Source organism: Anastrepha obliqua, chromosome 3 (assembly GCF_027943255.1).
Source record: "Anastrepha obliqua isolate idAnaObli1 chromosome 3, idAnaObli1_1.0, whole genome shotgun sequence".
In the NCBI taxonomy this organism is placed as follows: Eukaryota; Metazoa; Arthropoda; class Insecta; order Diptera; family Tephritidae; genus Anastrepha; species Anastrepha obliqua.
The window spans coordinates 20923861-20937109 of record NC_072894.1 but is presented as its reverse complement, the minus strand read 5'-3'; the positions used below and the strand labels follow the sequence as shown (position 1 = coordinate 20937109).

The 13249-nt window shown below is 36.5% G+C and overlaps 1 protein-coding gene across 9 annotated transcripts in view; it reads left to right on the top strand.

Annotated features, from left to right (window-relative positions):
* The window catches only part of LOC129240088 (angiopoietin-related protein 3-like), a 24040-nt gene extending 10791 nt beyond the window's left edge, over nt 1-13249 (top strand). The window contains exons 1-6 of one of the 9 annotated variants that reach the window (XM_054875585.1): nt 5727-5893; nt 9721-9876; nt 9943-10040; nt 10195-11265; nt 12922-13018; nt 13098-13249. In XM_054875585.1, coding sequence (XP_054731560.1) covers nt 9787-9876; nt 9943-10040; nt 10195-11265; nt 12922-13018; nt 13098-13106 — 1365 coding nt within the window. In that variant the 5' untranslated portion in view covers nt 5727-5893; nt 9721-9786 and the 3' untranslated portion in view covers nt 13107-13249. Of the gene's footprint in view, nt 1-5726; nt 5898-9720; nt 9877-9942; nt 10133-10194; nt 11266-12921; nt 13046-13097 lie in introns of those variants that run through there. The other 8 variants (XM_054875583.1, XM_054875579.1, XM_054875584.1 and 5 more) reach the window with 8 other exon arrangements.

Below are 13249 nucleotides of genomic sequence, written 5' to 3'. Positions count from 1 at the left end.
TGCTCTTTTGCACCTTGACTATGTTGTCACAAACGCACTCTCGTCAAGAAACCATGTTTCACTTCTAGCAATCGATTTGGAGAAGGCTTTCGACCGAATTGGAGTGCATATCATTTTGAAAAAATTAACTAAGTTGAAGGTTGGTTCCAAAATTATAAACTTTGTTAAAAGCTTTCTCACTAACAGAAAATGCAGAGTGAGAATAAATGGTTTTGCCTCAATTATTGTAAATCTAGAGAATGGAACGCCACAAGGGTCTCCACTCTCCGCGCTTCTTTTTATAATAGCGTTCGATGAAATTGCCAAGCTATCAGCAAACTATCCCAGCATAGAATGTCAGCTCTACGCCGACGATGTTTTCTTTTTCACGAAAAATGCTAATCTTCTTTCAGTCTCGCGTATTTTCGAAAGCATTCTCCGAGACATAATGACATGGTCCTCAACCTCAGGCACATCAATTTCTCTCGAACAATCTAAAACTTTGCACATTTGCAAAAAATCTAGTTGCTCTGGGTTGCCAACACAATTTTTTGGCCATTCCATAATGCCAGTAAATGAAATAAAAATTCTAGGTGTAATTATAGACTCTAAGTATAAGTTTAAAAAACATTGTAAATACATAAAAGATTGTATTATGACACGGTTAAATATAATTTAATACCTATCTTCTAAGAAATCTTTTGTACATCCGTCTTCACTTGTTCATGCATGCAGAGCACTCATCCTATCAAAAATCGATTACGGCCTTCCTATATACGGAAACGCAGATAAACGTTCAATTAGCCAAATATCATCGCCTTATCACTCTGCGATATGCAGGAGCATTAGAGCGTTCCCAACTACACCACTTCGAAACTTGTTTGCGGAAACAGGTTTGCCAAAGATTCCAGATCGGATCGAAGACAGTACTCATAAACTTTTACCAAAACTACTTTTCACCTACAATGTCAATCTTATTAAAGATTTCAGAAACGCATCTTTAAGAAAGAGGCATCCTAAAATTATGTCGGTTGTAGCCAAATGTTTGACACGATCAAACATGGTTTTTTGCACCCAATATGCTCTGCTTTTACAGCAGAAACAGCGGCATTGTTAGAAGCCTCCATTTATGTCAAACAAATTAAAGGCAAAATAATTATATGCACAGACAGCCAATCATGCATCAATGCCATCGGTTGTCCAACACACGATCAAACTCATATAAATACAATTAGAAATATTCTCATAAGCTATCCAAACAGAATTAAGCTAATGTGGGTTCCAGGACATTCGGGGATTACCGGCAATGAAAACGCTGATGCCGCAGCTAGAAGCGTTTCTAATCTACCGTCAATGCTTCATAAATACTACTCTAAAAGTGACATCCTCCTAGAGATTACAAAACAACGGCGCATTTATCTGTTAGATAACTGGAAAAACAACCAACACCACTACGCTTTCTTAAATCCATATAGATCAAAGATATCACTTCCTTCCGACCTGCCATTAAAAGTTCTCAAACCGTACTCGCGCCTACGCCTGGGCCACACTATTCTCACACATGCACACCTCCTACAACGTACGCTGCCAGCCGATTGCGTGATCTGTGACGAAACCGTAACCTTAGATCATATTCTACAATCTTGTCGAAATCTACACACCTCCAGACAACAATTCTTTGGATCCTCTCCTGCACTGGATTTTCTTAAAGAGCCAATATACTGACTGTCTACAAATTTCTAAAAGCCAACGACTTGTTAAGACGGATCTAACATGTACCTTTGTTTATTTTATTTAGTTATAAGCATTTAAATATTATATGATAATTACTTAACGTTAGACCTAATTTAAAGTACATTTACATTTTTTGTTATCTGACAGCCGATGGCCTATGCTGCTAGTGCTGCTGCCTTCTTATATTTGTATAACTTGTTATTATACAAATTTAATAATAATAATAATAATAATAATCTTCTTCAGAATGCCCCAAAGGTGCTCTATTGGATTAAAGTCCGGGGATGGTGAAGGCCATTCTACTAACTTCACATTGTTATCCTGGAACCATTTCTTCGCCAGTTTAGAGGAGTGTTTTGTGTCGTTATCTTGTTGAAACTCCCAAATCAATGGCATTTCTTCTTTGGCATATGGAAGCATAACATTATTTAAAATATTTACGTAGTCCGCAGCGCACATCTTATCTTTAATCCAGAATAAAGGACCAACTCCTGCCGACGAAAAACATCCCCAAAGTAATATATTACCACCTCCATGCTTCACGGTCTTCAACGTGTGCTTTAGATCGTATGCAGAGTTTTTAGGTCGTCTTACATGTACCTTGCCATCAGACCCAAACAAATTAATCTTTGTTTCATCTGACCCTAATACGTTTTTCCAATTTGCACGCAGTAGATGTTTCTTTCCAAACGATAATCTGCAGGTTATGTTTTTTCTGCTAAGGTATGGTACTTTTATTGCACTATAGGTATTTAATCCCCCAGATATTAATCTATTTCGGATTGGTCGACTGCTTACTGGCGCTTGTAAAACATTTTTCAATTTTTCTGAGGATAAAAATGGTTTTTCTTTCGATTCTCGTATAAGCAGTTTGTCAAACTTCTTTGATGTTGCGCGCTTTCGTCCTCGTTTTTCCTCTGTACTTTTAAAATTAATCGCAGAAAACACCTTTTTTTGAGCATTTCATTAAATCGGCAATCCGTGACATAGAAAGGGCATCACTTTTTAGTTTTTTTATAATTTCTCTTTCATTAACATTATAACATTAACAGTGTTTTCCACGTCCCATTCTGAATGCAATATTCATAAGATAAGAAATATTTTATGAACAACACAATAATAAATATAATTTTTTACATAATTTCTAACAAAATATCAAACAGTTTAAAAATAACAGCATATACTTAATTTTAACTGTAGCTATTCAAATTTTTCCGAAACGTTTCTATTTTTTTTCCAACTAAAACACGCGGTTCTGCACCAAAAAGAATACTGAGCCTAAATATTTGCGATTATGCACATAAAAACAAGACAAAATAAAGTACCCTTATCAAACAGTATTACACAGTGTGTATCTGCATAAATAGGTACATACTTACAAACTAAAAATTTTATATGAAATATGGAGTGATTGACGTTTCTATTATTTTTTCCAACACTGTATGTACGAGTATAAAAAATCATATAAAAAATCATCGCTACTTGAAGCGTACGCACTTATGACGGACTGGACCAAAAATGCTATCCTCAGTACTTATACAAGGTGAAGTCCAAAATAAACAAGACTGGCGTCATAAAAATGTTTGATAGTGCCATTCTTTTAATGAGTTGGTGCGTTGGAAGTAGGGTTGCCACATGGTCTGCAATGAGCTTGATTGTTAAGATTTTTTAGGTCCTGTCAAGATGAAATATAATTTGTCCAGTTAATTTTTAAAATTAAAAAAATTCAATATTAAAAAATATGTATCATCATTTGTTAAACACCAAACCCAAAAACTAATTCTTATTTTTTGCCCAATATCAATAATTCATTGCAATCGATAACCAAAAAAGTATCAACACTTGTAATTTCCTCCCTAACTCATCCTTGACTTTTTGCTTGGTTTACCCATCACTAAATTACTAATTACACTAAATTAAGCGTAAATTTTTCTGATGTGTATAGTTAACTTAAATTGTTTAATGTTATATTCTTTTAGAATTTAAATGAATATTGTTACAATATATGAGCATTTACCGTGGCAAATAACGAAGATGCCGGAACTTCAAAAAAAAGGAAGGTATACAACATTCTGCGATAGATGGATTGAAGAAACAGAATATTGCAAATGGATTAAAAAAAATGATTATACCACATTTTGCCAATTTTGCCAAATTGATATTTCTATAAAATATAAAAGAAGTCGAGCATTACGCAAACATGCCCAAGCAAAACGGCATATGAAATTAGCATTGTCTCAAAAATTGTCACACAGCATGATAAACTTCACTGTTCCGGCAGACTCAAAGGAGGATTCACGCATATCCGGGGCTGAACTAATGTGCGTTTTTCACAATGTTGTTCACAGCTTAGTTATAACAGCCTAGACTGTCAATTAAAACTAAGTTCTTCAATATTTTGCGACAGTAAAATAGCTCATAAAATAAGTTGTGGCCGTACCAGAGCAGCAGCCATAACACGCAACGTATTGGCACCATACGCACGAGAAAAAGTAGCTGAAGCATTACGAGTAAAAGAAAGTTTTTACTTTTCGGTATGCAGCGACGCATCAAATATTGGAAACGTGAAAACGTGAAAACGTATCCATATACCATTCAATATTTCGATGCTGAAACAGGAATACATCAGAAAATTTTAGATTTTTATGAAGACCCAAAAGAGGCTGCTAGAGACATTTTTGGCAATATCGTAAGAATAACAACTGAAAATAACATTAACATTCAGTAAATTGCAGCAAACAGTGCTGATAATGCGGCAGATAATTACGGTGTTCATAATTCCGTATTTAAAAAACTTAAAGATGTAAACCAGAAAATTATTAAGGCAAATGTCAATTGCCATGTAATAAATAACTGCATCAAAAGTGCATTCAATGCTTTATCTGTCGACGTAGAAAACATTGTGATTAAAACCTTCAGTGAATTTAGCTCATCAGCTTTGTCAAATGAAAAGTTAAAGGAATGTTTTGAGTTTGCATGTATCGAATACAAGCATCTACTTCGGCATGTTCCCACCCGATGGCTTTTCCTTTTGCCTGCAATTGACCGATTATTACATTCTTGGCCTTCGGTTTAAAGGTACTTTTTGCAAAAGGGGAAAAACAACTGCAGAAAAGAAATCTGGAAATTTGTGTCATATGGAATGTCAAATACTGAACTAAATAATACGGATGAAGGGTGCATTTCTTGTATTTTATTCATAATGTAATGCATGAATTCCAATCAGCTATACTAGCGCTTGAAAATGATTCTTGTACAATAATGGAACTTCACAGCATAATGAGTAAACTTATAAATAGTCTTCAAAGCCGGATTTTCAAAGGATTGTTTCTATGGAAGTAGAGTTTTGGTTATATTTAAAAAATATTTCAAACAATGATGTTCAAGAATTTAAAAGCAAATCAATTTTTAACAAATGCTATTTCATACTTGGAGCAACGATATGATTTCGGAGATGAACCCATTTACAAACACGTATCAATTTTAAATCTGAAACAATCTCTTTTGTCATGGGATACATTAGCAGAGCTTCCAAAAATTTTTGAAGTGGCTTAAAATTCTCGTTGATTTTTTATCACTTTTTCCCCTGTGGTACAAATGTACCACATATTTTATATTTATTTGCATAAGTATGTGTGAATATGTATGTTGGTGCATCAATGGCGACTGCATTCAAGTGAGTGCAATCATTTCAGATTAAGAAATAGGCGATAACCTTATAACCTTTTCACATGAAGACAAACTATTTTTGCATTCGAAAGAGAAAGCTTCACGTAGTACAAACGGTTCTTTTGGGGCGAAGGAACGGGGATGGCATGCCCAATAAATAATATATTCCTTCAAGGAGTAGCTTAATAGCTGCGAAAACTGCCAGAGAAAATGAGCAATTGAGAGTATTAGAATTAACTACGCTTGCATCACTCTCTCGCTTTCTCTATCTCCCTTTCTCCCTATCTATTATAAATCTATAAAAACTATAAATCAATTGTTTCAGCTCAATAATAGCACAGTTTCATAAAATAAATTGATTTGAACGGTCGAGCGCAATCAATTATCGTTTAAAACATTGGATTTAAAATTGATTAGGAAAGAGTAACGAAAAAGTGTAAATTTGAAAGTTCTAAATAAACTTCTCGAATGTTACAGCGAATTTTGAGGCATCAGTAGATTGCGTGGCAAGGTCGGTATGTGGAAGTAAACTGTTTTCGAGTGTGCAAGTGATTTATAATTCAAGTATGAAATCCACAGCTTAGCCATAGCTATTTCAAATGTTCAAACTCTAAGAAAAAATTAGTAAAAAAATTAAAACAAAAACGAACTAAAATCAATAATTAAAAATAAATAAATAAATTCAAAATTAAATTAAAAAAATAAACTAAAATCACAAGTTTAAAAACAAAAATTAAGAAAGAAAAATTTTAAATACAAAACTTTAAAAAACTATTAGAACACTTATAAATAAATATTTACGAAAAGAAAAGAAAATAGAGTTAAAGATAAATTAAAAAAAACGGAGAAGCAACATTAACAAAGAATAATATTAAAAAAAAAAAAATTTTATAATTAAAATTTTTTATAAAAAACTCACAAAACGAGATTAAACAACAAATATTTTTTATAAAATACATTTTTTTTTATTTATTAAGAACTCACAAAACGAAATTAAAAAAAAAAAAAAATTTTATAAAAAACTCACAAATCGAACTAGAAAAAAAAAAGAAAGATAAATTAAAAGAAAAATAAGCAAAACACGGATAAGTGAAAAGTAAGAAGAAATAAAGTTTTTTTCCAAAAGGTTACTTTGCGTATATCTTCAGAGAATGCGCAGCTATATTCGATACTAGATTCGTTTTAAGTGTCAAATAAGAATAGTATAGAGTAAGGCTTCGATAGAAACTTGGGCGCATGATGAAGTTCGTGTATGATTTATTTATTGGCTTCAGTTGGACGGCTTACAGGCTTTAGAGTAAATGTCTGTTTATATTGGCCAGTATGCCAATAAATGATTTCATAAGCTTGTCAAAAATTACAGACAATCGTGGCAAGCGAATGAAATAATAACGCTTAGTGCATCTCAATGAAACTTGGTATTTTTAGTAGCAGATTAAGCATAAAAAGAGGAATTTTATTCAGACATGAAAAAAACTCCCGGCGCTTCGAGAATGACAACGTGATGATGTGAAAATAATTAAGTTTAGCAAAGAAAACTGAATCAACTGAGGGTTTTCCTTATGCCAACTTGGCAATTTGTTAATTTATTTTACAAAGGTAGGTCTTCCTGTTAGTCTTAACTGAAGAACTGATAGTAATGCGAACATTTGACGAATCGATCCCATTGCTCTCTGCGTGCTGCTACAATCTTTGTACAGCCATCTAAATGTATTAGTGGCCCTGAGTCCATCGTAAGCAAAATATCCGCGATATTTTTTAATGACTACCCAGTTGTTGAACGTCTTCCAGCAACTGACAAATCAACAATATATAGTGAGAGGTTGAATTAGTTTTAAAGGTGGCACACAGATGGCGCTATTTATCACTTTATCGCGTTGGCAATACTGAATATATATTCATGACAAAGCCTCATCCCTAGGCTTTGTTTATCAGTATCTGTCATTTCGCTGAAGTATAAACAACGCAGTGTTTTCGTGCTCCGAGTATGTCAACTTTCGTGCCGTCGAAACGCAATTTGCGGGAAGCTTTGCTTTTCTTTCAATTTGAAAAAAAATACAGCCCAAGCCCGTGAATTGCTGCAGGAGGCCTACCCAGACCATACTCCGTCGATTTCGACATGTGAGTACTGGTTTCGACGATTCAAAAGTGGTGATTTTCACACCGAAGACAAGGAGCGTCTTGGCCAGCCCAAAAAGTTCGAGGACGCGGAATTGGGGGAATTGGTAAACGAGGACTCGTGCCAAACCCAAGAAGAGCTTGCTGAATCATTGGGCGTTGATAAATCAACCGTTTGCAAGCGTCTAAAAGCGATGGGAATGATCCAAAAGCAAGGACATTGGGTCCCGTACGAGTTGAAGCTGCGCGACGTCGAACGGCGATTTTTTACGTGCGAATTGCTGATCGAGCGACAAAATCGGAAGGGTTTTTTGCATCGGGTGGTGACTGGCGACGAAAAATGGATCCACTACTATAACCCAAAACGCAAAAAATCATGCGGTTTGCCCGGCCACGCATCAACGTCGACGGCCAAGCAGAATATTCACGGCAAGAAAATCATGCTCTGCATTTGGTGGGATCAGGTCGGCGTCGTATATTTTGAGCTGCTCCAACCGGGCGAAACAATCACGGGGGATCGTTACCGACTGCAATTGGTGCGTTTAAGCCGGGCATTGAAAGAAAAACGGCCGGAAACGGTAAAAAGGCACGACAAAGTTATTTTGCAACATGACAACGCTCGGCCGCATGTCGCTCAACCTGTCAAAAAATACCTTGGAACGCTTGCCTGGGAAGTGTTACCCCACCCGCCGTATAGTCCAGACATAGCTCCCTCCGATTATCATTTGTTCCGGCATATGAGTCTCGATTTGGCGGACCAGCGGTTCTCCTCGTACGAGGCTACCAAAATATGGGTTGAGTCATGGATAGCCAAGCAGCGGCCAGAATTTTGGAGAAACGGCATCCGGAAATTGCCCGAAAGATGGGCGAAAGTTGTAGCTAGCGATGGCCAATACTTCGAATAAAATATTTTGTACCGTTTTTTCACAATAAAGCCCCAAATCTTCGAAAAAACCTTTAAAACTAATTCAACCTCCCAATATTTGAGAACGTACCGACTTCCAGACTAATTCCAAGAATTGATTTTACAGGAAAAACGAATGCCATAGAGAGAAAAGAGAAGAGAGAATAGAAATCTGACATACTCTTAGACCCCATCACAAATGCCGAAGATATGCAACTTAGCAAAAATTAACTTATTTTTCGCGAGCTTTAATTAACTTAAGTACTAGAATGCACATTTTCTATTGAAAGTAAATGAAGATTGACTACAGAAATGATCCTGTGAAGTATGCACCGAAGCTTGCACCTCTGCCTTCACTGATAGTTCCAAGATGGAATCGGGAGTCGGAGCAGGGGTTTTATTTAAATCAGCCAATTTATCTATCTCCTTTAAACAGCCGAATACTGCTAGTGTTTTTCAAGCAGAAGTCTTTGCGATCCTGCAGGCATGCAAAATGCTTAGGGAACGCGGGAGCGAGGGAGATATTAACACTTTTTCTCCGAGAGTCAAGCCACGATTAAGGCTCTAACGACGCCAAAGTGCAGAACGAAATTAGTAAACTACTGTAAGGAGGAGATCACATCTCTTGGGTGTGCTGGTAATATTTCTCTGATCTGGGTTCCAGGACATGGGAACATAGAGGGAAATGAAATTGCTGATGAGCTTTCGAGGAAGGGGACTGAATTGGCCTCAGAGACCTCCCACCCGGTCTTCGGTATCCCCCTGACAGTTGTTAAAGGGAAACTACACAACTTATTTCTCAGAAAAGCGCATAAAAGATGGAGCTTCATTTCTTCATGTTCCATTTCGAAAACAATTTGGCCCCAATATGATATACGAAGGACTCAGAAAGTCCTTTGGACTCCTCGCCATTCAATTTCCAGACTCGTAGCTGTATTTACCGGCCACTGGACTATCGGCAGACAAGCGGAAAAGCTATGGTTACCATTTAACCCCCATTGTAGAAGCTGTGGCGACCTTTTAGAGAAAGAGACCGTTGAGTACTTTCTCTGGAAATGTCCGGGTTTGGCAGAAAGTCGACTACTGGTTGCTCCTTTCTTCGACAGCCTGGGACAGTGCGCCAACATCGACCCCATTAATTTTCTCCATTATATGTACGAAATTATCAGCCAAATATATAATATAATATTTTTTTAGGGCAAGCATACTCTTCTGTCGAAGTAACATTGATTTCATAAATACTTTTAAGACACTATATACATATTTAATCACCTTCTCTGTTATATCTTGATAAAATTCTTCATCCCTTTATACAGAAGTAGATTTTCAATAGATGTTTGTGGAGACAAATTTAACTTCGACTACAAAGCTTTTCAGTTAACATGACTTTGAGATCCGTTTATTTCGTGCCTATATTAATTTCCGCACTTATATTGACTGATATTGGAATCTCAGCAATCGAAGAAGGCGATGTAAGATATAAGAGACAAATGTCGCCGTTATCATACATTTTTAGTAATTTATATTTTTATTTTCAGTCCTTCACATTACTCTTTGGAAGCGAGAGATTATTGGAAAATTTACTCCATGAAGTCACCAGTATTAAAGACAGTCTTATCGCGGAAAGCCAACGAAGGTGATAGAAGCAGCTACGGGAACGTTTCATAATTTTCCAAATTCTTTACAAAACGTTGCATACTTTCCTTAACAAATAGAACCATGATTTCAGTAAAGTTATATTATAATTAGTAAAACAAAATTTGTCTTCAAATTACTTCATTTGTTCTTAGTCTCAACACCCTACTTGAGGACAATCGGAATATTCGAAACATTGTCATGACAACTAAACGTGATCTCATGAGACAAAATCAGGAAACGAGGATGAGAATGGAAAAATTTATTAGCGACGAACTGGAAACTCATAAAATAAGACAGCAAGGGATTGACCTAGAAACAATCGAACACGCAATGAAGTCACAACGGGATTGGTTTACTAAAGAAATACAACTGTTTGAGGGGAAGTTACTGAACAAAATACAAGACAACCAGCAACTTCGGAATGCTCAACAGAACATGAATGAAAAGACACAGTACGAAAAACTTGAGACACAAATAAAAGAATTTGCTGAGCAATTGAAACAAACGACTGCCAGTTTCGAACAAGCACACAACGAAATAAAACATTCCTTTAACCAATCGAATGAGATATTGACGGAATGTTTATCAAAGACAGAAAATCCAAATGACTTTTCATATCAAGACTTTTTGCCAAACGCTACTGCCGAAGTAGTAAAAGTTAACTCAAAGCCGTTAGGTAAGCGTTCAGCTTCCTGCGATGAAGCAATCAATTCCAATACAGTGGAAAAAAACGGTGGTGTTTACGCTTTAGAAATAACTGAACGCAGCCTAACTATGCCGGCCTATTGTTTACCTGATCCAAATAAAGGTAAAGCTTGGCTTGTCATACAACGTCGTATCGATGAAACGTTATCATTCGATCTAGAATGGAATGAGTACAAGAATGGTTTCGGCAATTTAAATGGTAACTTCTTTATTGGTCTTGAAGCTATACACAAAATGATGCTACCAAATAAAAATACCGAATTATGGATACAATTGGGTATAAGCACTGGAGAAAGTCCATATGAATTCTATAAGGATTTTGTTATATCCGCTGGGAACAAGACGTATAAGTTGATGTCTGTGCACGGAGCAGAAGGTACGGCAGGGGACGAACTTACATCTCTCACAGGTCAAGTATTCATTCATAAGTATATTCACACTATCCTTTGGAAAACTTGCGCTAAGCGACTGTTAGCTGGTTGGTGGTACCCAGGAGATGGAATTTCATGCGGTACTGGGTAAGAAAAGTGTAAATTTTGTGTATATACAGGGTGCATACGGTATTTGAGGGCAACTTGGGAATAAAGCTAATTCGCCATTATTTTGAGCAAAAATTTAATGAAAATACACGAATGAAGGCACATGCATAAGAGCTAGGCTAATCTGGCCGCAAAGAAAAAAAAAAAAAGATAATCTCAAGAGAGGATTTCTCGAAGGTCGTGGCTTGTATAACCGGTCATTGGCTATTTGGCAAGCATTCCACGAAACTAGAAGTTTTCTCCCATAAGTATTGTAGTTAACCGTAAAGATGAGGAAGAAGAAGAAACAGTTGAGCACTTCCTTTGCAGCTTCCTTTGTCCAGCCTTAGCTAAAATCAGAGCAGATTGTCTAGATAAATGCTTTTCAGAACTCTCTTACCGCCTCTCTTAACAGCCTGGCCAATTCTGCGCTTCATAAAAGCGGAAAACGGTTCCAGGAAGGAAAATAAATGAGGTTTCTGTGTCGCACAATGGTAACACAGCGAACCTGTAATGTCTAAGTGCGTTGGTCGTACAAACCGACTACCACTATAACTTAGCTTAACTTCACGAATTTTTTACAAAATATTAACCTTTATATATCCATAAAATCAATCAATAACCTCCTCAATCCCGGTCCGGAACCGAGTGCGTGCCCGAATCAAATGCTCCTTATTCATATTGACCATAACGGTATTAATTGCATCCTTCAGAGAAGAAATGGTGTTAAGAGGATGCTTGTTGGACTGACACCCCATAGAACCTTGTGTAACCAATGCTTTGTGTTAGGGAGCAGAGCCTTGTTAAAAGATTTATGGACTTTCACTGCGTACACTATCAATCGAGGCTTTCACTACTGTCCCTGGAACCTCTATATACTATGCAGCAGAATTAATTCGAAATCCTTGAGTAAGGAAGAATTGTGTTGACAATGGCATATTCTTTGTTACTCACAGCACCTAAAACCATAACAGTGGTTAGAAATTTCGTGTGCATGACAACTGGTACCTCTGCAGGTTGGCACCTTTATAAGATAGACACAAAGCCATTGGTTGGTCTTTTGCGCTTGGTAAAAAAAATGTTCCATCAGAAAAAACCCATGACATCTCAAGCTCTTCCGGGTGTTTAATTTTGTTTAGAAGACGTTTTAATCAGATAACTCGCAGTTTTCGTCTTTGCTCTGACATAAACTGTCTTCTGCGCAAAACTTAGAATTTATACCGGAGATCTTCATGGACAACTCGACGGATAAGACCCTCACAAACATTGAGCTCACTCGCAGGGGCCCTAGCTGATTTTGAGAGGTCCTCGTCAATGATCGCTCGCACGTGTTGAATAAATTCTGCAGATCGGACGGTGTCAGAATTTTCCTCATGTTTTTTGCATTTGGCAACAGATTTTCAATTCACGGCGAACCTTATGGAGGAATGAAAGATTTATAATTCAGGGATTTCTAATATAGTAACGACAACTGCATGTCTCTTCATTTCTTGAGTTAAGTTGTAGTCCTTCGTGTCTTATCTCAAAGAGAGCCAAAAGAAAACTACGGGCCTCGGGAAGTTAATGCCACATATATGCATGCCATCAACTACCGTAAGCACCCTTTAAGAGTACTTGTATTATATTACATGCGTGCTATATTTTTTACACTAATAGAAACTTGAATCGTAACTTCGAAGACATCACTTGGGGTGATTGGAACCATATAATTTATACGCATATGGCAATAAGACACACTGATAAGCCCGTGAAAGTAGTGATACAGTAAAATGCTAAGTAAGTATGTATTTTCTGGTCTCTATGTATTGTAAAATGATCATAACTGGATTTAGAATACCTAAGAACAATGGGACTGATGAGCTACAAATAAATCTACAGGCAAAAATTTACCTGACACATCCGGCATGCAATGGAAAGTGCTTGGCACATATTTTTGGAGTTTAACAACACGGAGAGCAAAACAAGAAAATAGGATAAATAAGTA